This window comes from Salvelinus namaycush, chromosome 35 (assembly GCF_016432855.1).
Source record: "Salvelinus namaycush isolate Seneca chromosome 35, SaNama_1.0, whole genome shotgun sequence".
In the NCBI taxonomy this organism is placed as follows: domain Eukaryota; kingdom Metazoa; phylum Chordata; class Actinopteri; order Salmoniformes; family Salmonidae; genus Salvelinus; species Salvelinus namaycush.
Window position 1 is genome coordinate 26,230,283 of NC_052341.1, and position 23,794 is coordinate 26,254,076.

The 23,794-nt window shown below is 44.5% G+C and overlaps 1 protein-coding gene across 1 annotated transcript in view; it reads left to right on the plus strand.

Annotated features, from left to right (window-relative positions):
• The first annotated feature begins 208 nt into the window (after positions 1-208).
• The window catches only part of LOC120029632 (glutamate dehydrogenase, mitochondrial-like), a 33,091-nt gene continuing 9,505 nt past the window's right edge, over positions 209-23,794 (plus strand). The window contains exons 1-6 of the mRNA XM_038974921.1: positions 209-829; positions 4,479-4,559; positions 4,761-4,816; positions 13,353-13,416; positions 18,277-18,371; positions 20,758-20,937. Coding sequence (XP_038830849.1) covers positions 442-829; positions 4,479-4,559; positions 4,761-4,816; positions 13,353-13,416; positions 18,277-18,371; positions 20,758-20,937 — 864 coding nt within the window. The 5' untranslated portion in view covers positions 209-441. The remainder of the gene's footprint in view (positions 830-4,478; positions 4,560-4,760; positions 4,817-13,352; positions 13,417-18,276; positions 18,372-20,757; positions 20,938-23,794) is intronic.

Here is a 23,794-nt window from a genome sequence, read left to right on the forward strand (position 1 = left end):
AATTTTCTCATTAGGAGATTCAGTAGCTGCATATATCTTACAGTATGTAGGCTATATATCATATTTGTCACACTTACACAATAAACATTTGACATTAGGCACTGTATCAAAGGGACACATACACGGGAGCGCGCTTTGTTTACGTGTGGACGCTCATTTAACCTCCTTCACAGAGCTGTGCTCTCCTCTTCCGCGTGCATCCCGGTCTCGGAGTAGACCTCGCCTCGTTGGTTAGCGCTGCCTTTTAAAGCAAACGGGCGCGCACTTCCAGCCGTCATTCAGTCTGAATACTAGACACAGGGAAGGAGTACTGCTGTGTCGTCCAACCATCCTTCTCTTTCTTTCCCTGTTATTAATAGATACCAAACTAGCTACCCCCTTTAGCTGTTGTTATTTTTTATTTGTATGTTAACGTTAAACGGTTAGTCAACTAGCTCAATCATGTACCGGTACTTCGGGGAGTTGTTATCCCGCGGGGCGGGCAGTGCACTGGCCTCGGGGTGCGTGGACTCTGCTCTCCCAGCATCGGCCTCTCTAATGCGGGTCCGACAGTATAGCGAGCAGCCCGACGACCCCAACTTCTTTCGCATGGTGGAGGGTTTCTTCGACCGCGGAGCCGCCATCGTTGAGGACAAGCTTGTGGAGGACCTAAAGAGCAGAGAGACCCACGAACAGAAGACGAAACGAGTGAAGGGGATTCTCCGCATCATCAAGCCCTGCAACCACGTCCTCAGCGTCTCTTTCCCCATCAAAAGGGACAACGGAGAGTGGGAGGTAGTGGAGGGCTACCGCGCCCAGCACAGCCAGCACAGGACGCCCTGCAAGGGGGGTAAGATACTGCCAAGCGCCGCTTCCTTGTTCTCAACTCTTCTTCAAGTGGTTGTGTGGTTTGACAGCGAGCTTGTTGCTAGGCTAGGTAGCTAGCTACTTAGCTATTCCAGTACTCAGCGGTGAGAACAACTGCACTGATTCTCTCTTTCGCTAACGGTAGCTATAAGTGAAGCACATCATGCAAGATACGTCTCTTACATAGACTTAATTTAACAGCATCACTGGTCTGGATGTGGAATATTGTTATTTCGACAGCGTGTAACGTTAGCTTTCTGCCTGTCATGGCTATGCCATGCGGGGAGTGTAGCTCTACAACACTGGATCAATGACCTTCCCACACACCTAGTGAGGCTGCCTGGAGCTACCTGTCATACAGTAACAGGAGCCAGCTGACATAGCTAGCTAGTATAACCCCCTGATCAGCTCTAGGACACTGGGCTATCAGGGCTAATCAGCGAATCATACTACTGGTTTCCAAGATAGCTCTATACTGTAACAGAGCTCTGATCAATGCAGTCTCTCAGTAACTACAACCTAGATACAAACATTTATACGGACTATTGTTGACTATCCAGCTCTGGCATAGTCCTTGTGTAGGCACTAATAGACAGAGTTAGCAATAATAACCAATGATGGGTTAATATCTTTGGCTATAACACAGGTGTTATACTGTATTGAGTTTGTGTGTGTGCAATTAGTGTTAGCTGAGATGTGGTGGCTAGAGAAGCTGATCATGTGATCATTTGGCATTTCACTGGGCAAGCCCTGCACTGGCACCACTCTCAACACATGCTGCCAGCTGCCCCATACATCAACCGTCTAGGAACAGGAACAGAAATAGGACATAGTACACTCACACACACACACAACAGTGAAGGGCAAGTGATGTGGGTATTCCCTCCCAGCCTATAGGTGTGTGTGAGTGAAGCAGCATGGTGCTCTCTGCTCAGGCAGAGGTCAGGTGTGCGGAGGGGCTGGGGGGGTAGGGCAAGGCTGTAGGGTGTGTGTGTGTTGTGGTATAAGGAGGGGGGCTATGTGGTTCAGGGTTCAAGGCAGAGAATTGTAGGCTGGTGCAGCCCTGCATTGTGGGTGCTTTGTGCGGTGAGGACCAGGATGAGTTAGTGAGGGGGAGGGAGAGGGGGATAAACAGTTGTTTGAAGAGGAGTGGAGTGAAGGAGGGGAAGAGGTGGTGATGTGCCCAGGCGCTCCTATTCGTCAGCATTGTGCTAGGAGGAGGGAAGAGTGTTCACTAAGCATTACTTACTTGATTCAGCTCACCACCTACCCAGGGTGCTAGGTAAGCTGAATCAAGTGCACCTACTGACTGACAGAATATTTGAACACTGGTGTGGTGTATAGATGATTAATGTTGGAAATCACTTTCACAACGCATCACCACTGTGCGTCATGCATGCTTAACTCACACGGTCACATGCCACCAGAGCAGATGCTTCCCTCAAACGCTTTTCTCTTTCTGCAGCTTAGTCACACTTTCCATTCTCCCCCTTGCTCCGACTTCGGCTGCCACTGCACTTCTCATGGTTTCTGTGTTCCCCCTTTCTGTGTGATCCAGCAACATTGTTGTCCTGTCAGTGTATGCTTTTTAACAGAGCTGGTTCAATTAACCACACTTGTATAACCTTGACTAGGACCTGAAGACTTTAACTTCCCTACCTAATGAGGGTTAGCACCGTTATTTGGCACACAGATAACTGATGGTGAGGCTAGATGATTTTTATTTTTTTTAACCTTTTGTTTAACTAGGCAAGTCAGTTAAGAACAAATTCTTATTTTACAATGACGGCCTGCTGGGGAACAGTGGATTAACTGCCTTGTTCAGGGGCAGAACGACAGATTTTTACCTTGTCAGCTCGGGGATTCGATCCAGCAACCTTTCGGTTACTGGCCCAATGTTCTAACCACTAGTCTACCTGCTGCCCCAAATGGGCGTAAGATGGGGTAAAGGCCTGTTACAGTCAGTGTGTGTAGAAGTGGGGGAGAAAGTAGAGGGTTAAGGGTTGATGCTTTCTGTGTAGGCCTAGGCCTATCTAACAATGGGGTAGAGACTAGAGGGTAAAGGGCTGGTGGCTGTTATTCATTTTCATGTTTAATGATTGATAATCAAGCTGAGAGACCCTTGGTCCTGCTGACTTATATATGATGGTCAAGGTGAATGACAAAGTGCAAAGGCTGTTGCTGTAATGCTGCTGCTGCAGATACAACAGACTAACAAACAAACCTGCAAGGCTCTCTACAGAGTACCTGGTCCTACTACAATAGTTTCAGAACCTCACATTTTGTAGCTGGAACACTGAAGAACTGTGTGCCCGATTCAGTGTTAGGGAGTTTCAGGAAGTATGTCACTCTCAAAGGATGTTTAGTCTGTTAAATCTCTAACATCTCCTTCTCATTTCCAAGCAGAAGTGGAAGAGGGAGCCTGTGGTGCAGAGTCTGAGTCAGCCTAGGCCTAATTCCGTTTTTATTGTTCGAGTAGGTCTCATTTCCACTGTGTGACTAACAGCCCACTATGGGCTCCCTTCATAGTGAATTTGTGCTCTTGGGCAATTGGGTTTGTCTGTGTGGGTGTATGTTTGTTCGTGTGTATCATGTGTTTGCATTCATTTTTGTGTATGTATACACAACATACACGGCAGTTTGTTTCTTTTGTGTGTGTGTCTGTGTGTGTGGGTGAGAGCTAGCCAACCCAGAGACTCATTTCATTGGATTGTTTATAAACATATTTTTTCCCTTTGCTGCAGTATTGGGGGAAGGGAGAGGAGTTGAGGAGGACACGAGGAGGAAGATAATCAAAGGAGGAGTGGTTATGGGAGAAAGGGGGATACAAATATATCTATTTTTTGTTCAGTGAATTGTATTAGCCTAGCTCAGTCAGTGCTGTGTCTGTAGTTCAAAGGAGAGTCTCAGCAAAATGTTCCAAGGCCTTCGAGCATCTTATTGTGACACACTCCTAACAGTAGTCTTAGGCTATCTAGTCTCTGAAGGTCATGTTTAGGTGGCATGAAACAGGAGAACTGTAATTGCTATGGTGTGCTCTACTCTGCTGAACACCACCCCTCTAACACAGCAGGGGCTACTGGCTAGCTAGAGGTTGTTTCTGGACTGGGCTTCAGTACACTGTATGGCGCTTAGAGATGATGTCACACATGCAGACATCCTCCCTGTCCTCTGACAGGAAACTGCTAGCTGCAGTTTCCTGTCAGTGCTCGGTGCCCTTGGCTCTCTGTAGGTCTCTGTCACAGCCCAATATAGCACAACCAAAGTTAGCACACACATTCACACACCCATGCGTACATTGGGTGTCGCGCATATGTTGCAAGATCAGAAACAGGCCTCCTACCTCGCGTTGGCCAGCGCGTGAAGCTGGGCACGGTGCGCAGTTTGCCTAGGCCACTGATATTGCCTGGGGATGTTCTGCATGCAAAATGACTTGTAGATCAATGACTGTTCACATTTTACGTGCAGTTTGACACTGAAGGAGAGGTCTACATTTGGATGGGTTTGTGGTCCGCGGACTGATGCTTATCGGTGAATCATTACATCCCCACTGGCTTCCTGTCAACTTTACTGTGTGTTGTTATTGTTGGGCTACGTGTGTTAACTCCCTATGTTTGTGTGTCTGTGTGCAGGCATCCGCTACAGTGAAGAGGTGTCTGTTGATGAGGTGAAGGCTCTGGCCTCTCTGATGACATACAAGTGTGCCGTGGTTGGTAAGTCCCTCTCCTCTATGTTCACATCTCATTCATGCCTTGATGCTCCTGAATTCATGCAAATATACACACTGATCTGAGAGATTGTTTTTATTTGCATTTTCAGTGAGCTGTTTTCAAAGCAATGAAGTGTGTGTGCATGTGTGCGTGTTTGTGTGTGTTCTTAAGCCCCAATTTTTAAGCCTTATTCTCTCTCTCCAGATGTACCCTTCGGAGGGGCTAAAGCTGGTGTCAAGATCAACGTCAAAAATTACTCTGTAAGTCCATCAGACACGCACAAAGATACCCGCATACAGTGCATTCGGAAAGTATTCAGACCCCTTGACTTTTTCCATTTTGTTACAGCCTTATTCTAAAATGTATTTTAAAAAATTCTTCAATCTACACACAATATCCCATAATGAAAAAGCGAATAATATTTTTTAGGGCCAAAAAATTTAAGCAATAAAACAAATACCTTATTTACATAAGTATTCAGACCCTTTGCTATGTGACTCGAAATTGAGCTCAGGTGCATCCCGTTTCCATTGATCATCCTTGATGTTTCTACATCTTGATTTGTGTCCACCTGTGGTAAATTCAATTGATTGGACATGATTTGGAAAGGCACACACCTGTCTATATAAGGTCCCACCGTTGACAGTGCATGTCAGAGCATTGTCTCAGGCATTGTCTCAGGTCTGGGTCAGGCCATCATATCTCATCAACGTCACACATTATGTTTGCTTGCTAGGCAGCGTGAGAAAAATGGCCTTGTGTGCCTTAGAAAACCCTGGATAGACTCCACAGAGACATCACCACAGGCGTCCACCATTGCCTCCAGCAGGTTTTGCTGTGCGTAGGGGTTGCAGTCATACATTCTCCACCGCCATACTGAGAAGAATTCCTCATTCGGATTCAGAAATGGGGAATATGCTGGCAAAAAAAGAACGGTGAACCTGGGGTGGTCATTGAACCAGGCGCGAACCAGAGCAGCCCGTTGGAAACTCACGTTATCCCAAATGACAACATATTGGGCTTGCTCTGGTTGCCCTGGCTCCCCTTCCTGTTGAATAATGTTATTTTGCTGCTGATCTAGAAATTGAAGGAGTTGTGCCTTGTTGTATGGACCCACTTTGACATGGCGGTGGAGGACGCCATGATTGCTGATGGCTGCACATAGGGTGACGTTGCCTCCACTCTGGCCAGGAACTTGTATGATGGCATGGTGACCAATGATACGCCCCCTTTTGTGCCTTTTTGTTAGGTTGAACCCTGCTTCATCGATGAAGATGTACTACTGTGGGTCAGCCATGGCATCTAGCTCAAACATTCTCTTCAGAATTAAAAAACACACATTTTACTGTACTACAAATACAGTACTGTAGTGTACTACTGTACTGGAATGAAAGATTGTGTACTGCAGTTACTGTAACACGTTACTATACAGTACTGTATTGATATGCTGGAGAGATGGGCCATACTCTACATACTGTAAAAATTCTGTACAGTATAGCAATTACCTGCACATATTGGAATCGTTGCTCCTTAACTCTGTTTGAATTCCTTTCAAAAGGCACACGATACAGCTGTTTGTTCCTTGTGTTTCTTCTGAACAATCTGATCAATGGTGGAAATGCTGATGCTGTCAATTCCTTGGAAGACTACCTGGTCTTCAACTATTTGGGTTTGAATTTCCCTCAAACGAATGGCATTATTGGCAATCACCATATTCACCAGGGCAGTCTCCTGCTCAGCTCTGAGAAGTCTCTGTCAACCTCCAATAGATGACCGCCACTCAGTTCTGCAAAAATAACATTTGACCATTACTGACCTATGATCATCCATTACTGTGGTAAAAACTACACTGAGAACAAAGTGGAGATTCCGTCTGTATGCACTGCAACATTACATGTATCACATGATGAACAAGGGTGGCACGGATATCATCTGAGATTACTTGTCTTTGTTGTTGTTGTCGTCCTCTTCCTCTCTGTTGTCTTGTAACTTCGGCATTGTTAGGATCCATTGTTCCAATGCACATGGACATGCCTCCAGGCCCTATTTATTGATCCTGCAATTCTGATTGAGGCTTAGTGTTTGCACCTGGAGAAAGATGTGCTCTTTGAGTTTAGGTTGTAATGACTTGAGTAAATTATATTGAGAGCATGTGTTTGCCGAATGAATATATATAGTGCAATGAAGGATTTATTTGGCCACTTTTGTGTAAAGTTTAGCAGAAAGAGTTTTGAATATTGAAACTAGAGGTCGACCGATTCATCGGAATGGCTTATTAATTGGGGCCGATTTCTAGTTTTCATAACAATCGGTAATCGGCATTTTTGGACACCGATTGTGGCCGATTACATTGCACTCCACGAGGAGCCTGCGTGGCAGGCTGACTACCTGTTACGCGAGTGCAGCAAGGAGCCAAGGTAAGTTGCTAGCTAGCATTAAACTTATCTTATAAAAAACAATCTATCTTAACATAATCACTAGTTAACTACACATGGTTGATGATATTACTAGTTTATCTAGCTTGTCCTGCGTTGCATATAATCGATGCGTTGCCTGTTAGTTTATCATCGAATCACAGCCTACTTCGCCCAACGGGTGATTTTAACAAGCGCATTTGCGAAAAAGATTAAATACGTAACGGTTCGTATTTCACTGAAAGAATAAACATTTTGTTTTTTAAATTGTTTCCGGATTTGACCATATTAATGACCTAAGGCTCGTATTATTTATGTGTGTTATTATATTATAATAATTAAGTCTATGATTTGATATTTGATAGAGCAGTCTGACTGAGTGGTAGTAGGCAGCAGCAGGCTCATAAGCATTCATTCAAACAGCACTTTCCTGCATTTGCCAGAAGCTCTTCACTGTGCTTCAAGCATTGCGCTGTTTATGACTTCAAGCCTATCAACTCCTGAGATTAGGCTGGCAATACTATAGTGCCTAGAAGAACATCCAATAGTCAAAGGTATATGAAATACAAATGGTATAGATGGAAATAGTCCCTATAAGTCCTATAATAACTACAACCTAAAACTTCTGTCTGCTTTTTTTGGTCCTCCAATAATCGGTATCGGCGTTGAAAAATCATAATCGCTCGACCTCTAATTGAAACATGGAAACAGGTGAATAGTGTTTACGGTTATGGGAAATGTGTGTGTGTTTTTGGGAATGACGTAAGGGTATGGGCGCTACAGGAACCAGTTTTTGTGTTTAAGCAATCAAGAAAAACTGTAAATGGAAGAAGTTTGGAATCACCAAGACTCTTCCTAGAGCTGGCCGCACGGCCAAACTGAGCAATCGGGGGGGAAGGGCCTTGGTCAGGGAGGTGACCAAGAACCCAATGGTCACTGACAGAGCTCCAGAGTTCATTTGTGGTGATGGGAGAACCTTCCAGAAGGACAACCATCTCTGCAGCACTCCACCAATCAGGCCTTTATGGGAGAGTGGCCAGACGAAGCCACTCCTCAGTAAAAGGCACACGACAGCCCGCTTGGAGTTTGCCAAAAGGCACATAAAGACTCAGACCATGAGAAACAAAATTCTCTGGTCTGATGAAACCATGATTGAACTCTTTGGCCTGAAGGCCAAGCGTTACGTCTGGAGGAAACCTGGCACCATCCCTACCGTAAGGCATGGTGGTGGCAGCATCATGCTTGGGGATGTTTTTCAGCAGAAGGGACTGGAAGACTAGTCAGGATCGAGGGAAAGATGAATGGAGCAAAGTACAGAGAGATCCTTGATGAAAACCTGCTCCAGAACGCTCAGGACCTCAGACTGGGGTGAAGATTCACCTTCCAACAAGACAACGACCTTAAGCACACAGCCAAGACAATGCAGGAGTGGCTTCGGGACAAGTCTCTGAATGTCCTTGAGAGGCCAGAGCTTGAGAGGATCTGCAGAGAAGAATGGGAGAAACTGCCCAAATCGAGGTGTGCAAAGCTTGTAGCGTCATACCCAAGAAGACTCAAGGCTGTAATCGCTGCCAAAGGGGCTTCAACAAAGTACTGAGTAAAGTATCTGAATACTTATGTAAATGTGATATTTCCGTTATTTTTAATGCATTTCTGAGAAACTGTTTTTGCTTTGTCATTATGTGGTATTGTGTGTAGATTGATGAGGAAAAAACAATTTCATACATTTTAGAGTACGGATGTAACTTAACAAAATATGGAAAAAGTCAAGGGGTCTGAATACTTTCCGAATGCACTGTACATACACATACACACACAGACACAAGTGTGTGTGTAGTTGTCATGTAGGGGGACGAGCAGCCAGGTCACCCGTGATACATGTATTCAGTATTCGACGTCCATCTATGGCTGAGGGAGATGACCTGGAAACTGGCCACTAGGGGCAACAGTGAGTCCCAGTGGCTAGATGTGCCAAGCTTATAGAGACATTGCAGCTGTAATTGTTGTGAAAGGTGGCTCTACAAAGTACTGACTTTGAATAGTTATGCACTCAAGTTTTCAGTTTTTTTGTCTTATTTCTTGTTTGTTTCAACCCCCCAAAATATTTTGCATCTTCAAAGTGGTAGGCATGTTGTGTAAATCAAATGATACAAACCCACCAAAAATCTATTTTAATTCCAGGTTGTAAGGCAACAAAATAGGAAAAATGCCGAGGGGGTGAATACTTTCGGAAGCCGCTGTAGGCAACGGAAGGCAGGCAGACTTCATCAGTGCTTCACACACCACTTTGCAATGAGCTGGAGGCCATACAGTACCGGTCAAAAGTTTTTGACACACCTACTCATTGCATGGTTTTTTCTTTATTTGTACTATTTTCTATATTGTAGATTAATAGTGAAGACATCAAAACTATGAAATACACATATGGAATCATGTAGAAACCAAATTGTTGCTTATTTGAGCTGTTCTTGCCATAATATCGTCTTTTACCAAATAGGGCTATCTTCTGTGTACCACCCCTACTCAAACACATTAACAAGGAAAGAAATTCCTCAAATTAACTTTTAACAAGGCACACCTGTTAATTGAATGCATTCCAGGTGACTACCTCATGAAGCTGGTTGAGAGAATGCCAAGCGTGTGCAAAGCTGTCATCAAGGCAAAGGGTGGCTACTCAAATATAAATATATTTTTTGATTTGTTTAACGCTTTTTTGGTTACTACTTGATTCCATATGCGTTATGTCATAGTTTTGATGTCTTCACTATTATTCTACAATGTAGAAAATAGTAAAAATAAAGAAAACCCTTGAAAGAGGAAGTGTCCAAACTTTTGACTGGTACTGTATTTAGGTGTTTGAAACTGGAATGCTGTACTACATATTATGAGTATGTCTTACCTTGCTTCAAAGTAGCCTAGCCAAAATCACACCATATCCATGGAGGCAATTATTTTATATAAACTTTCTTTCATTGTCCAGTAGCCAAAGGCACAATCCTAGTCATATTAGCAACCCATGTTAGTTATTGCATATTAGATTTCCCCTTTTTTCTAAATTTGAAACTGATATTTTCATCCGCTTGCATGTGCGGTGAGCTTTTGACAATCGTGTTTTCCTACTAATTGCATTAAGGAACGAACATTCGTACGTAGCCTACTTCCTTATGCGCATTGCTGCGCTTATAATGTGAAGAAATAGTAGTTTATCAACATTTTAAGCTAAACATTCTGATCTGCTGCTTTAAACTCATTGCTTTAAATGTTTTTTTTGTTGATGTAGCCAAGGCCTACTGGTTGTATGAATTTGGGATCTATTGTCCCACAACTGTCCCAGAGTCTGTTCAGAATAAGCTATTCCTTTCTCCACAATCTGACCAATAGAATAGTTCAAATGTTCTACTATGGGGACAGTAGCTTGACATATGCTAGTGATGTTGCTGTTCGTTATTGGTGTTGGCACAGGAAAAGTAAATGTGCCAGTTATTCTAACGTCTTCAAAGTGCGCATCAGAATTTGGGAAGAAGGACCACACATCGTTGCGTCCCCGAGTTGCATGTTCTGTTAATATGATTTGCCATCATCTACATGTGATTTCTGTCATCCTGAGCACTGTGGGTGGACACCCTAATCAGGTTACGCACCCAATGCATATGGGTCCAGTACATTTCTGAAATCTCCTGTAAATTAAAATGCTGCCGGTCAAATGTCCAGGGCCACGGAAACCCTGACACTCGCGCACGCACGCACACACACACACACACACACCATAGCAGGTGATTATGGTGGGAATGCTCTGATGCACAGGAAGCATATCTTACTCCCTGTCACATCAGTGATATATTCCAGTGACCCCTTTACACACACACACACACACACACACACTCTGTCTGTCTTTTCCCCTCCAGCATAGAAGAAAATCAGAGGTTCAGTCTTATCCTTTTAGCATGTCCTCATTTCTCCTGCTCTCAACACATAGACACTCACCACAGAACCAGATAGACTGTTTATTTATATCCTTTGGAGTTGGGGCTGTTTGCTATGGCTTTCTGTTATAACATGTCATAGATAGATAGACTACATGACCAAAAGTATGTGGACTGCTCATCGAACATCTCATTCCAAAAGCATGGGCATTAATATGGAGTTGGTCCCCCCCTTTTGCTACTATAACATACTCCACTCTTCTGGGAAGGATTTCTACTAGATGTTGGAACATTGCTGCGGTGACTTGCTTCCATTCAGCCACAAGACCATTTGTGAGGTTGGGCACTGATGTTCGGCGAGTAGGCCTGGCTCAAAGTCGGCGTTCCAATTCATCCCAAAGGTGTTCGATGGGGTTAAGTTCAGGGCTCTGTGCAGGCCGATCAAGTTCTTCATCACCGATTTCGACAAACCATTTCTGCATGGACCTCGCTTTGTGCACAGGGCATTGTCATGCTGAAACAGGAAAGGGCCTTCCCCAAACTGTTGCCACAAAGTTGGAAGCATAGAATTGTCTAGAATGTCATTGTTTGCTGTAGCTTTAAGATTTTCCTTCACTGGAACTAAGCGGCCTAGCCCAAACTATGAAAAACAGCCCCAGACCATTCGTCCTCCACCAAACTTTACAGTTGGCACTATGCATTCGGACAGGTTGCATTCTCCTGGCATCCACCAAACCCAGATTCGTCCGTTGAACTGTCAGATGGTGAAGCGTGAGTCATCACTCCAGAGAACGCGTTTCCACTGCTCAAGAATCCAATGGCGGCACTCCAGGCGACAACTTGGCATTGTGCATGGTGATCTTGGGCTTATTTGCGGATGCTCGGCCATGCAAACGGATTTCTTGAATCTCCCGACGAACAGTTCTTGTGCTGACATTGTTTCCAGAGGCAGTTTGGAACTCGGTAGTGAGTGTTGCAACCGAGGACAGACAATTTTTACGCTCTAAGCGCTTCAGTACCCGGCGGTCCTGTTCTGTGAGCTTGTGTGAACTACCACTTCACGGTGAGCCATTGTTACTCCTAGACGTTTCCACTTCACAATAACCACACTTACAGTTGACCGGGGCAACTCTAGCAGGGCTAAAATTTGGCGAACTGACTTGATGGGAAGGTGGCATCCTATGTCGGTGCCACGTTGAAAGTCACTGAGCTCGTCAGTAAGGCCATTCTACTGCCAACGTACACTACTGTTCAAAAGTTTGGGGTCACTTAGAAATGTCCTTGTTTTTGAAAGAAAAGCAATTTTTTTGTCCATTAAAATAACATCAAATTGATCAGAAATACAGTGTAGACATTGTTAATGTTGTGAATGACTATTGTAGCTGGAAACGGCAGATTTTTTTATGGAATATCTACATAGGTGTACAGAGTCCCATTATCAGCAACCATCACTCCTGCGTTCCAATGGCACGTTTTGTTAGCTAATCCAAGTTTATCATTTTAAAAGGCTAATTGATCATTAGAAAACCCTTTTGCAATTATGTTAGCACAGCTGAAAACTGTTGTGCAGATTTAAAGAAGCAATACAACTGGCCTTCTTTTGACTAGTTTGTGGGTTTGATTACAGGCTCAAAATGGCCAGAAACAAATAACATTATTCTGAAACTCGTCAGTCTATTCTTGTTCTGAGAAATGAAGGTTATTCCATGTGAGAAACTGCCAAGAAACTGAAAATCTCGTACAACGCTGTGTACTACTCCCTTCACAGAACAGCGCAAACTGGCGCTAACCAGAATAGAAAAGGAGTGGGAGGCCCCGGTGCACAACTGAGCAAGAGGACAGGTACATTAGAGTGTCTAGTGAGGCGTCTGTTTCTCAAACAAGTCCTCAACTGGCAGCTTCATTAAATAGTACCCGCAAAACACCCGTCTCAACATCAACAGTGAAGAGGCGTCTCCATCTCAATTATTTCATCAAACAGCTCGCATCAGACAAGCTCACTGCATATAGTTTATTTTGTTAAAACACAAGGTGTGTCTGTAAAACAAACAAAAATACACTTTAAGAACTTACGACCAATATCGGTCGACCAACATTTTTTGTCAGGGACAGCCACAGTGTCTACACTAGTATGCCCTTCAGCTGGCAGAGACAAAGGAAACCCTTCTCTCAACCCACCCCTCCCCCTCTCTCTCCTTGTGCACACTGTGATCAATCAATTCTCTTTATCGCTCTCCCCTTTCTTTTTCTCGCTCTCTCTCTCCCTCTTTTTTCCCCTCCATTGCGCTCTCTCCCTCTCCCTCATCTCAATCCAATTACATTCAAAGGGCCTTTATTGTCATTGGAAACGTGTTTACATTGCCATATCAAGTGAAATAAACAAATGTGAGAACACAAAACAATATTAACAAAAAACTATTAGAAATGAAAAGTTAACATTGCTCTCTCTCTCTCTCCAGGACAATGAGCTGGAGAAGATCACTAGGAGGTTTACCATTGAGCTGGCCAAGAAAGGCTTCATCGGTAAGCGTGACTGTGTGCCTCACACAGCCTTACGTAGCCAGTTGTCCCCTATGATCCTGTATGCTAATGACTGTGACGTGTTAACTCAAAACACATAGAGATGTCTCTCCCTTACATGTAATAATAGTGATGGGGTAGTAGACCCCTCTTCCAGTCAGTCAGCTCCTCCCCCCTCTGTCCTCCTGGTGTTGAACACATGAGAATGTCCCTCGCTACATACCACACCCTGTTTATACCACAGAGAGTCTGGTATTTAGACATGTCGCTCTCTCTGGTATAGTGGGCATTCAGAAACCTCCAGTCAGCCACTGTACAGTATTAAACATATAGGAAGCATATATGGTAGAAACTAACTAGTTGGTGTATATTTAGAATATGTACAAGAAGGGTTGCACATTTTGGGGAATATTCAGAGGTGGAAACTTTCTGTGGGAATTAACCGGAATTATATGGGAATTAACGGAAATACACTGCTCAAAAAAATAAAGGGAACACTAAAATAACACATCCTAGATCTGAATGAATGAACTATTCTTATTAAATACTTTTTTCTTTACATAGTTGAATGTGCTGACAACAAAATCACACAAAAATGATCAATGGAAATCAAATGTATCAACCCATGGAGGTCTGGATTTGGAGTCACACTCAAAATTAAAGTGGAAAACCACACTACAGGCTGATCCAACTTTGATGTAATGTCCTTAAAACAAGTCAAAATGAGGCTCAGTAGTGTGTGTGACCTCCACGTGCCTGTATGACCTCCCTACAACACCTGGGCATGCTCCTGATGAGGTGGCGGATGGTCTCCTGAGGGATCTCCTCCCAGACCTGGACGAAAGCATCCGCCAACTCCTGGACAGTCTGTGGTACAATGTGGCGTTGGTGGATGGAGCGAGACATGATGTCCCAGATGTGCTCAATTGGATTCAGGTCTGGGGAACGGGCGGGCCAGTCCATAGCATCAATGCCTTCCTCTTGCAAGAACTGCTGACACACTCCAGCCACATGAGGTCTAGAATTGTCTTGCATTAGGAGGAACCCAGGGCCAATCGCACCAGCATATGGTCTCACAAGGGGTCTGAGGATCTCATCTCGGTACCTAATGGCAGTCAGGCTACCTCTGGCGAGCCCATGGAGGGCTGTGCGGCCCCCCAAAGAAATGCCACCCCACACCATGACTGACCCACCGCCAAACCGGTCATGCTGGAGGATGTTGCAGGCAGCAGAACGTTCTCCACGGCGTCTCCAGACTGCCACGTCTGTCACATGTGCTCGGTGTGAACCTGCCTTCATCTGTGAAGAGCACAGGGCGCCAGTGGCGAATTTGCCAATCTTGGTGTTCTCTGGCAAATGCCAAACGTCCTGCACGGTGTTGAGCTGTAAGCACAACCCCCACCTGTGGACGTCGGGCCCCTCATACCACCCTCATGGAGTCTGTTTCTGACCGTTTGAGCAGACACATGCACATTTGTGGCCTGCTGGAGGTCATTTTGCAGGGCTCTGGCAGTGCTCCTCCTTGCACAAAGGCGGAGGTAGCGGTCCTGCTGCTGGGTTGTTGCCCTCCTATGGCCTCCTCCACGTCTCCTGATGTACTGGCCTGTCTCCTGCTAGCGCCTCCATGCTCTGGACACTACGCTGACAGACACAGCAAACCTTCTTGCCACAGCTCGCATTGATGTGCCATCCTGGATGAGCTGCACTACCTGAGCCACTTGTGTGGGTTGTAGACTCCGTCTCATGCTACCACTAGAGTGAAAGCACCGCCAGCATTCAAAAGTGACCAAAACATCAGCCAGGAAGCATAAGAACTGAGAAGTGGTCTGTGGTCACCACCTGCAGAACCACTCCTTTATTGGGGGTGTCTTGCTAATTGCCTATAATTTCCACCTGTTGTCTATTCCATTTGCACAACAGCATGTGAAATTTATTGTCAATCAGTGTTGCTTCCTAAGTGGACAGTTTGATTTCACAGAAGTGTGATTGACTTGGAGTTACATTGTGTTGTTTAAGTGTTCCCTTTATTTTTTTGAGCAGTGTATATGCAAATTATTATTAATACCATTTAAATGTGGATTTTTTTGCATTGGATATTTACCATATCATGGAGACAGAAACATTTTACCTTATTATAAGTAGACTTAATTGCAAATGATTAAGAAATGTTGTTTTAATTCAACTTTAATTAAATGATTTGACACTTCACATGGGATGATCACCAATGATCCATCGCATCTTCCAAAAACGCTTTCAACATACATCTGTAAAATGATAGTCTAGAAACTAAAGCTTTGGTTGTCTTCCTCTCAGGCTTCCATGTCTTCTCTCTGGACCTCCTCAATGTACACCTCTTGAACATCAGACTCTGAGGCCTCATCTTCACTGTCACTTTCTAACCTAGTTGAGGATGGCTCGTTGTCAGGCTCAAAAAGCCTCAAATTTGCATGGATGGCCACGAATGTTTCAACCCAAACAAGGACCAGTTGCGCTCTGAGGCGGCTGATGTTGGTGGGATTTGGAGGATGATGGAGGCAACAGGGGAAAGAGTCTCAGACCCTCAAAGTCCCTTCCACCAGGTGGCCGATGACATATGTTGGCAAGACTGCCATATTGCATCTCCATCCCAAAGCCCTTGCTTGGAAGTGTACTTCACCAGACTGCCAAGAACCTTGCCCTCATCCAGGCCAAGGTGGCGAGACACGGTAGTGATGACACCATAGGCCTTGTTGATCTCTGCACCAAACAGTATGCTCTTGCCAGCGTACTTGGGGTCCAACATGAACGCTGCGGCGTGTATGGGCTTCAGGCATAAGTCTTCACGCTTTTTGATGTATTTCAGAATTGTAGTTTCCTCTGCTTGGAGCAACAGTGAAGTGGGCAGGGCATTACGGATTTCTTCTCTTACATCTGCAAGCAGAGTCTGAACATCAGACAGGATGGCATTGTCTCCCTCAATCCGTGCAATGGCTACTGCTATAGGTTTCAGGCTGCTTACCACTCTCCCAAAATACATCATCCAGGAGGGTCCTCTTGATGGGGCTGTCCATATCGGCAGACCTCCTTCCCCTCCAGGAGACTGTCAAACATGATGACAACACCACCCCCAACGGGTGTTGCTGGGCAGCTTCAATGTGGTACTCTTATTCTTCTCACTTTGCTTGGTGAGGTAGATTGCTGCTATAACTTGATGACCCTTCACATACCTAACCATTTCCTTGGCTCTCTTGTAGAGTGTATCCATTGTTTTCAGTACCATGATGTCATTGAGGAGCAGGTTCAATGCATGAGCAGCACAGCCAATGGGTGTGATGTGAGGGTAGGACTCCTTCACTTTAGACCAAGCATCCTTCATGTTCACAGCATTGCCTGTTACCAGTGAAAATATCTTCTGTGGTCCAAGGTCATTGATGACTGTCTTCAGCTCATCTGCAATGTAGAGACCGGTGTGTCTGTCACTTGTGTCTGTGCTCTTGTAGAATACTGCTTTAGGGGTGGAGATGATGATGTTAATTATTCCTTGCTCACGAACATTCGACCACCCATCAGAGGTGATTGTAATACAGTCTGCTTTCTCTATGATTTGCTTCACCTTCACTTGAGCTCTGTATCCAGCAAATTAGTAGATTAAGCATGTCTGGTTGGAGGGGTGTATGCTGGGCGAAGAACATTCAGAAATCTCTTCCAATACACATTGCCTGTGCGCATCAGAGGTGAACCAGTTGCATACACAGCTCGAGCAAGACATTCATCAGCATTTCTCTGACTACGTTCCTCCATTGAGTCAAAAAAAATCTGATTCCAGGAGGACCATGAGCTGTTGGTATCGATAAGGTGTCTGATTCATATTTTTTTTAACCTTGAATAGAAGTAGAGGGACTTTTGTCAGAGGTTGCTTGTTGTGAGCGCTGAGGGAACTTTATGCACTTGGCCAGATGATTCTGCATCTTTGTTGCATTCTTCACATATGATTTGGCACAGTATTTGCAAATGTACACAGCTTTTCCTTCTACATTAGTGCAGTGAAATGTCTCCACACATCAGATAGTGCCCGTGGCATTTTCCTGTAAAGATTAGGGGGAAAAAATGTTAAAAAAAACAACAAATACAATTCCATGTACAGATAAATAGCTAAGCAGTTAGATTAAACAACTCCTTTGTAAGATGATAAATGTTTTAAAATGGAGCATGTATGGGTGAACTAACACTCTTCAGTTAGCAGTCTCAAGCAAACTAAAACCCACATGGTAGCAAAAACTAACTAGCAGAAATTGTAAACAAGTTAGAAATTATTTAAACACACTTTGCTGTAGGCTACTATTTACTAGTTAACAAAAAATAATGTATGTCATATAAAATATATTCACCCCATCCAGTATTGTAATCAAAACTTACCAGAAAGCATGTAGTCCTAGGCTCAGACAATGTAGAAGTGTGGGCTCAATAGCATCTCAATAGTGTGCAAGATCTTGAGAATCAGCTGTACATGTGATGGAAGAGTGCACTGCACATGCAGAGGGTTACAATTCCATTGAATTGAGGATAATTTAACCAAAATAAGTCAGAAGACCTAGAATTGCCTTATGTGTATCCCACAAAAAAGGTTCACTGTTATAAGCTAACTTTTTTGATGAATTTCAGCAAAATTCCCCAAATTCCGGAAATTTACCAGAAAGTTACCAACCCTTGCAACCCTATGTACATGTATAGAGATGTATTAATACGTTTATCTCAAACATGTGTAGTGTATGTTTGTGAGCAAAAAAAAGCTGTGTGTACGGGAGAGAAATTTGTAGGGTGTGTACATGCTCCCCTTCTTCACATATACCTTCACTCCCCTTCCCCTCCTCCCCCTCCCCTTAGGGCCAGGTATTGATGTGCCTGCTCCTGACATGAGCACCGGAGAGAGAGAGATGTCCTGGATCGCTGACACATACGCCAACACCATCGCACACACTGTGAGTTACCGCACACACACACACACACACACACACACTGATCCCAACACCACCAAAGTCATTATTGTGTGGTGTTTGGCCATTCATTCCCATACTGAGCTCAGAGTAACCTGTGACCCTGTGGCCAGTCAGTGCCTCACAGTGTGGTGCGTGTACAGCCCTAATGCCAGGCTGGATACTGACAGAGGGTTACATATTCCCTACCGAGAGGTGAAAATAGGTACAGGGCATATGTGGTCACTCTTTCTCTGTCTGTATCCCTCCCCCTCTCCCTCTTTTTATCCCTCCAGTTCTCCTTCCACTACAGTAGTAAAGACCCTTAGTTGTAGTTGGCAGGGTGTGTAGAGGGAGACGGATTACAACTCTCAGGCCCTCTGTGCGTTCCATCTACAAATTACATAGCATTAAAAAAAACTACTCATTATGTGATTAGCGAATCCTCACAGAGCCTTGCTCAGGCCGATCCCCACGAACACTCCATATACAGTGTCTTGGGAAAGTATTCAGACCCTTTGACTTTTTCCATATTTTGTTACGTTACAGCCTTATTCTAAAATTGATCAAATTGTTTTTATCCCCTCATCAATCTACACACAATACCCCATGACGACAAAACAAAAACAGGTTTTTATACATTTTTGCTAATGTATAAATATATATATATATAAATATATCACATTTACATAAATATTCAGACCCTTTACGCAGTACTTTGTTGAAGCACCTTTGGCAGAGATTACAGCCTCGGGTTTTCTTGGGTATGACGCTACAAGCTTGGCACACCTGTATTTGGGGAGTTTCTCCCATTCTTCTCTGCAGATCCTCTCAAGCTCTGTCAGGTTGAATGGGGAGCGTTACTGCACAGCTATTTTCAGGTCTCTCCAGAGATGTTCGATCAGGTTCAAGTCCAGGCTCTGGCTGGGCCACTCAGAGACTTGTCCCAAAGCCACTACTGCGTTGTCTTGGCTGTGTGCTTTGGGTCATTGTCCTGTTGGAAGGTGAAACCTTCCCCCCATTCTGAGGTCCTGAGTGCTCTGGAGAAGGTTTTCATTAAGGATCTCTCTGTACTTTGCTCCGTTCAACTTTCCCTCGAACCTGACTAGTCTCCCAGCCCCTGAAAAACATCCCCTCAGCATGATGCTGCCACCACCATGCTTCACCGTGGGGATGGTGCCAGGTTTCCTCCAGATGTGAGTTCAATCTTAGTTTTGTCAGACCAGAGAATATTGTTTCTCATGGTCAGAGTCTTTAGGTGCCTTTTGGCAAACTCCAAACGGGCTGTCATGTGACTTTTATTGAGGAGTGGCTTTCGTCTGGCCACTCAGGTTCTTGGTCAGCTCCCTGACTATGGCCCTTCTCCCCCTATTGCTCAGTTTGGCCGGGCGGCCAGAGCTAGGAAGAGTCGTCATGGTTCCAAACTTCTTCCATTTAAGAATGATGGAGGGTCACTGTGTTCTTGTGGATCTTCAATATTGCAGAATCATTTTGGTACCCTTCCCCAGATCTGTGCCTTGACGCAATGCTGTTTCGGAGCTCTACGGACAATACCTTTAACCTCATGGTTTAGTTCTTGCTCTGACATGCACTGTTAACTATGGGACCTTATATAGACAATTTATTTTTTATTTTTTATTTAGTTAGGCATGTCAGTTAAGAACAAATTCTTATTTACAATGACGGCTAAACCCAAACCCGGACGTGCGCCGCCCTATGGGACTCCTAATCACGGCCGGTTGTGATACTGCCTGGAATTAAACCAGGGTCTGTAGTGATGCCTCTATCACAGAGATGCAGTGCCTTAGACCGCTGCGCCACTCGGGAGCCCAAATCATGTCCAATCAATTGAATTTACCACAGGTGGACTTCAATTAAGCTGTAGTATTTATCTCATGGATAATCAATGGAAACAGTATTCACCTGAGCTCAATTTTGAGTCTCATAGCAAAGGGTCTAAATACTTATGTGAATGAGGTATTTCCGTTTTTAAATTTTTAATACATTTTCAAAAATGTCTAAATACCTGTTTTTAGAATAAGCCTGTAACATAACAAAATGTGGGGAAAGTCAATGGGTCTGAATACTTTCCCAAGGCACTGTACTAAAGCAACTGTGCTGCATATCTGGTCAGTATGGGTAATATAATTCTATAGTTTTACCCCCAGAGCAGTGTGGGTACTGAAGTTCTGTAGTCTGGTCCACAGGGCAGTATGGGTATTGTGGTTCAGTAGTCTGGCCTCAGGGTAGTATGGGTACTCTCATAATTATGCTAAGGTTCTATTTGACAAGTCTGACAAACTGCCAACAGATGTAATCCAATTAAACGTATGCCCTAATGTGTGTGTCTCTGTGTGTGTGTGTGTCTCTGGGAATGTCTATGTGTGTGCAGGACATCAACGCCCACGCGTGTGTGACAGGGAAGCCCATCAGCCAGGGCGGTATCCACGGTCGTATCTCAGCCACCGGTCGCGGAGTGTTCCACGGCATTGAGAACTTCATCAACGAGGCTTCCTACATGAGCATGCTGGGCCTGACCCCCGGCTTCCAGGACAAGACCTTCATCATCCAGGTACACACACCGACACACACACACACACACACACACACACACACACATACGTGCACGCATATGCACACTACACGCACATACTTTATTTTGATGACAAACCCACCACTGTGGTGCATGGCCAAAGAGCTCTATTCATGTCATCTGACCATAGGACCGGCTCCAATCCAAGTGCCAATGCCGTTTAGCAAACTCCAAGCATTTACATTTGCTGGATTACATGAAAATGGAGGTCTTTGGCCACGCACGCCCGTGGTGGGTTTGGCGTCTAAATAAGGATGCATATGCAGAAAACAACCCCATACCGACACTCTTAGAATTAGTGACTCGAGGAACCCTGGAGATCCTCAAGGAACCCCTGTTCCTCATGGAACCATTGTTAGTCAGTGGTTCATATTTGCACCTTGGGTTTGTTGAGGGGTTCTTGGAGGAATCTTGAATGGTTTGAGATAGCAATGGGTTCTAGAAGGAACCCTGGAGTGAAGGCATGGCTTAGTAGGGGCTTGGCTTTTTTTTGACCACCCTCTAGAGTAAATGTATTTCCGGTAATCTGTTCTGTTGTCTTGTCATCTAGATGTTAAGGTTGAACACTGACAGTTTAGTAGCTTCAATGAGCTAACAGAGGTGTATGAGTTCCTCAAAATCCCACATTTGGAATAGTTGCCACTTTATTACTATGTAATCAGCAATATTATTAATATTGTAGTAGAATATGTAATATGTATAAATATTCAAGGAACGTTTTAGGTAGCAGTGTACAAACTTAACACGATCTACAGGAATTGTATTTACGCTAACAGGTGTCCAGAAATAACTACATGAAAGCCACCAATCTCATAGGCTGCCACCTCCTATATTATTAAAAAGGTTCAAAATGTAACCCCTTCCATCCAAAAAAGATTCCAGTCTGAACCTTTGTGCAGGGGTGAAGACCATTTCAGACTATATACAATGTGTGCAAATGAAGTAAGGAGGTAAGGCAATAATTAGGCCAATAGTAGCGAAGTAATTACAATTTAGCAAATTAACACTGGAGTGATAGATGTGCAGATGATGATGTGCAAGTAGAAATACTGGTGTGCAAAAGAGCAAAAAAAGTAAATAAAAACAATATGGGGATGAGGTAGGTAGTTGGATGGGCTATGTACAGCTGCAGCGATCGGTAAGCTGCTCAGATAGCTGATTGTTAAAGTTAGTGAGGGAGATATAAGTCTACAACTTCAGCAATTTTTGCAATTTGTTCCAGTTATTGGCAGCAGAGAACTGGAAGGACATGCGGCCAAAGCCGGTGTTGACTTTGGGATAACCAGTGAGATATACCTGCTGGAGTGTGTGCTACGAGTGGGTGTTATGGTGATCAGTGAGTTGAGATAAGGCGGAGCTTTACCTAGCAAAGACTTATAGTTGACCTGGAGCCAGTGGGTTTGGCGACAAATATGTAGCGAGGGCCAGCCGACGAGAGCATACAGGTCGCAGTGGTGGGTAGTATATGGGGCTTTGGAGACAAAATGGATGGCACTGCGATAGACTGCATCCAGTTTACTGAGTAGAGTGGAGGCTATTTTGTAAATGACATCGCCGAACTCAAGGATCGGTAGGATGGTCAGTTTTACGAGGGTATGTTTGACAGCATGAGTGAAGGAGGCTTTGTTGCGAAATAGGAAGCCGATTCTAGATTTAATTTTGGATTGGAGATGTTTAATGTGAGTCTGGAAGGAGAGTTTACATGTCTAGCCCGACACCTAGGTATTTGTAGTTGTCCACATATTCTAGGTCAGAACCGTCCAGAGTAGTGATGCTAGTCGGGCTGGCGGGTGCAGGCAGCAATCGGTTGAGGAGCATGCATTTAGTTTTACTAGCGTTTAAGAGCAGTTGGAGGCCACGGAAGGAGTGTTGTATGGCATTGAAGCTCGTTTGGAGGTTTGTTAACACAGTGTCCAAAGAAGGGCCAGATGTATACAGAATGGTGTCGTCTGCGTAAAGGTGGATCAACGAATCACCCGCAGCAAGAGCGACATCATTTGATATATACAGAGAAAAGAGTCGGCCTGAGAATTGAACCCTGTGGCACCCCCATAAAGACTGCCAAAGGTCCGGACAACAGGCCCTCCGATTTGACACACTGAACGCTATCTGAGAAGTAGTTGGTGAACCAGGCGAGGCAGTCATTTGAGAAACCAAGGCTGTTGAGTCTGCCGATAAGTATACAGTGATTGATTGACAGAGTCGAAAGCCTTGGACAGGTCGATGAAGTCGGCTGCACAGTACTGTCTTTTATCGAAGGCGGTTGTGATATTGTTTAGTACCTTGAGCGTGGCTGAGGTACACCCTTGACCAGCTCAGAAACCGGATTGCACAGCGGAGAAGGTACGGTGGGATTTGAAATGGTCAGTGATCTGTTTGTTAACTTGGCTATCAAAGACTTTAGAAAGGCAGAGCAGGGTGGATATAGGTCTGTAACAGTTTGGGTCTAGAGTGTCACCCCCTTTGAAGAGGGGGATGAACGTGGCAGCTTTCCAATCTTTAGGAATCTCGGACGATACGAAAGAGAGGTTGAACAGACTAGTAATAGGTGTTGCAACAATGCGGCGGATCATTTTAGAAAGAGAGGGTCCAGATTGTCTAGCACAGCTGATTTGTACGGGTCCAGGTTTTGCAGCTCTTTCAGAACATCTGTTATCTGGATTTGGGTGAAGAAGAAGCTGGGAGGCTTGGGCAAGTAGCTGCGGGGGATGCGGAGCTGTTGGCCGGAGTTGGGGTAGCCAGGTGGAAAGCATGGCCAGCCGTAGAGAAATACTTATTGAAATTCTTGATTATCATGGATTTATCAGTGGTGACAGTGTTTCCTAGCCTCAGTGCA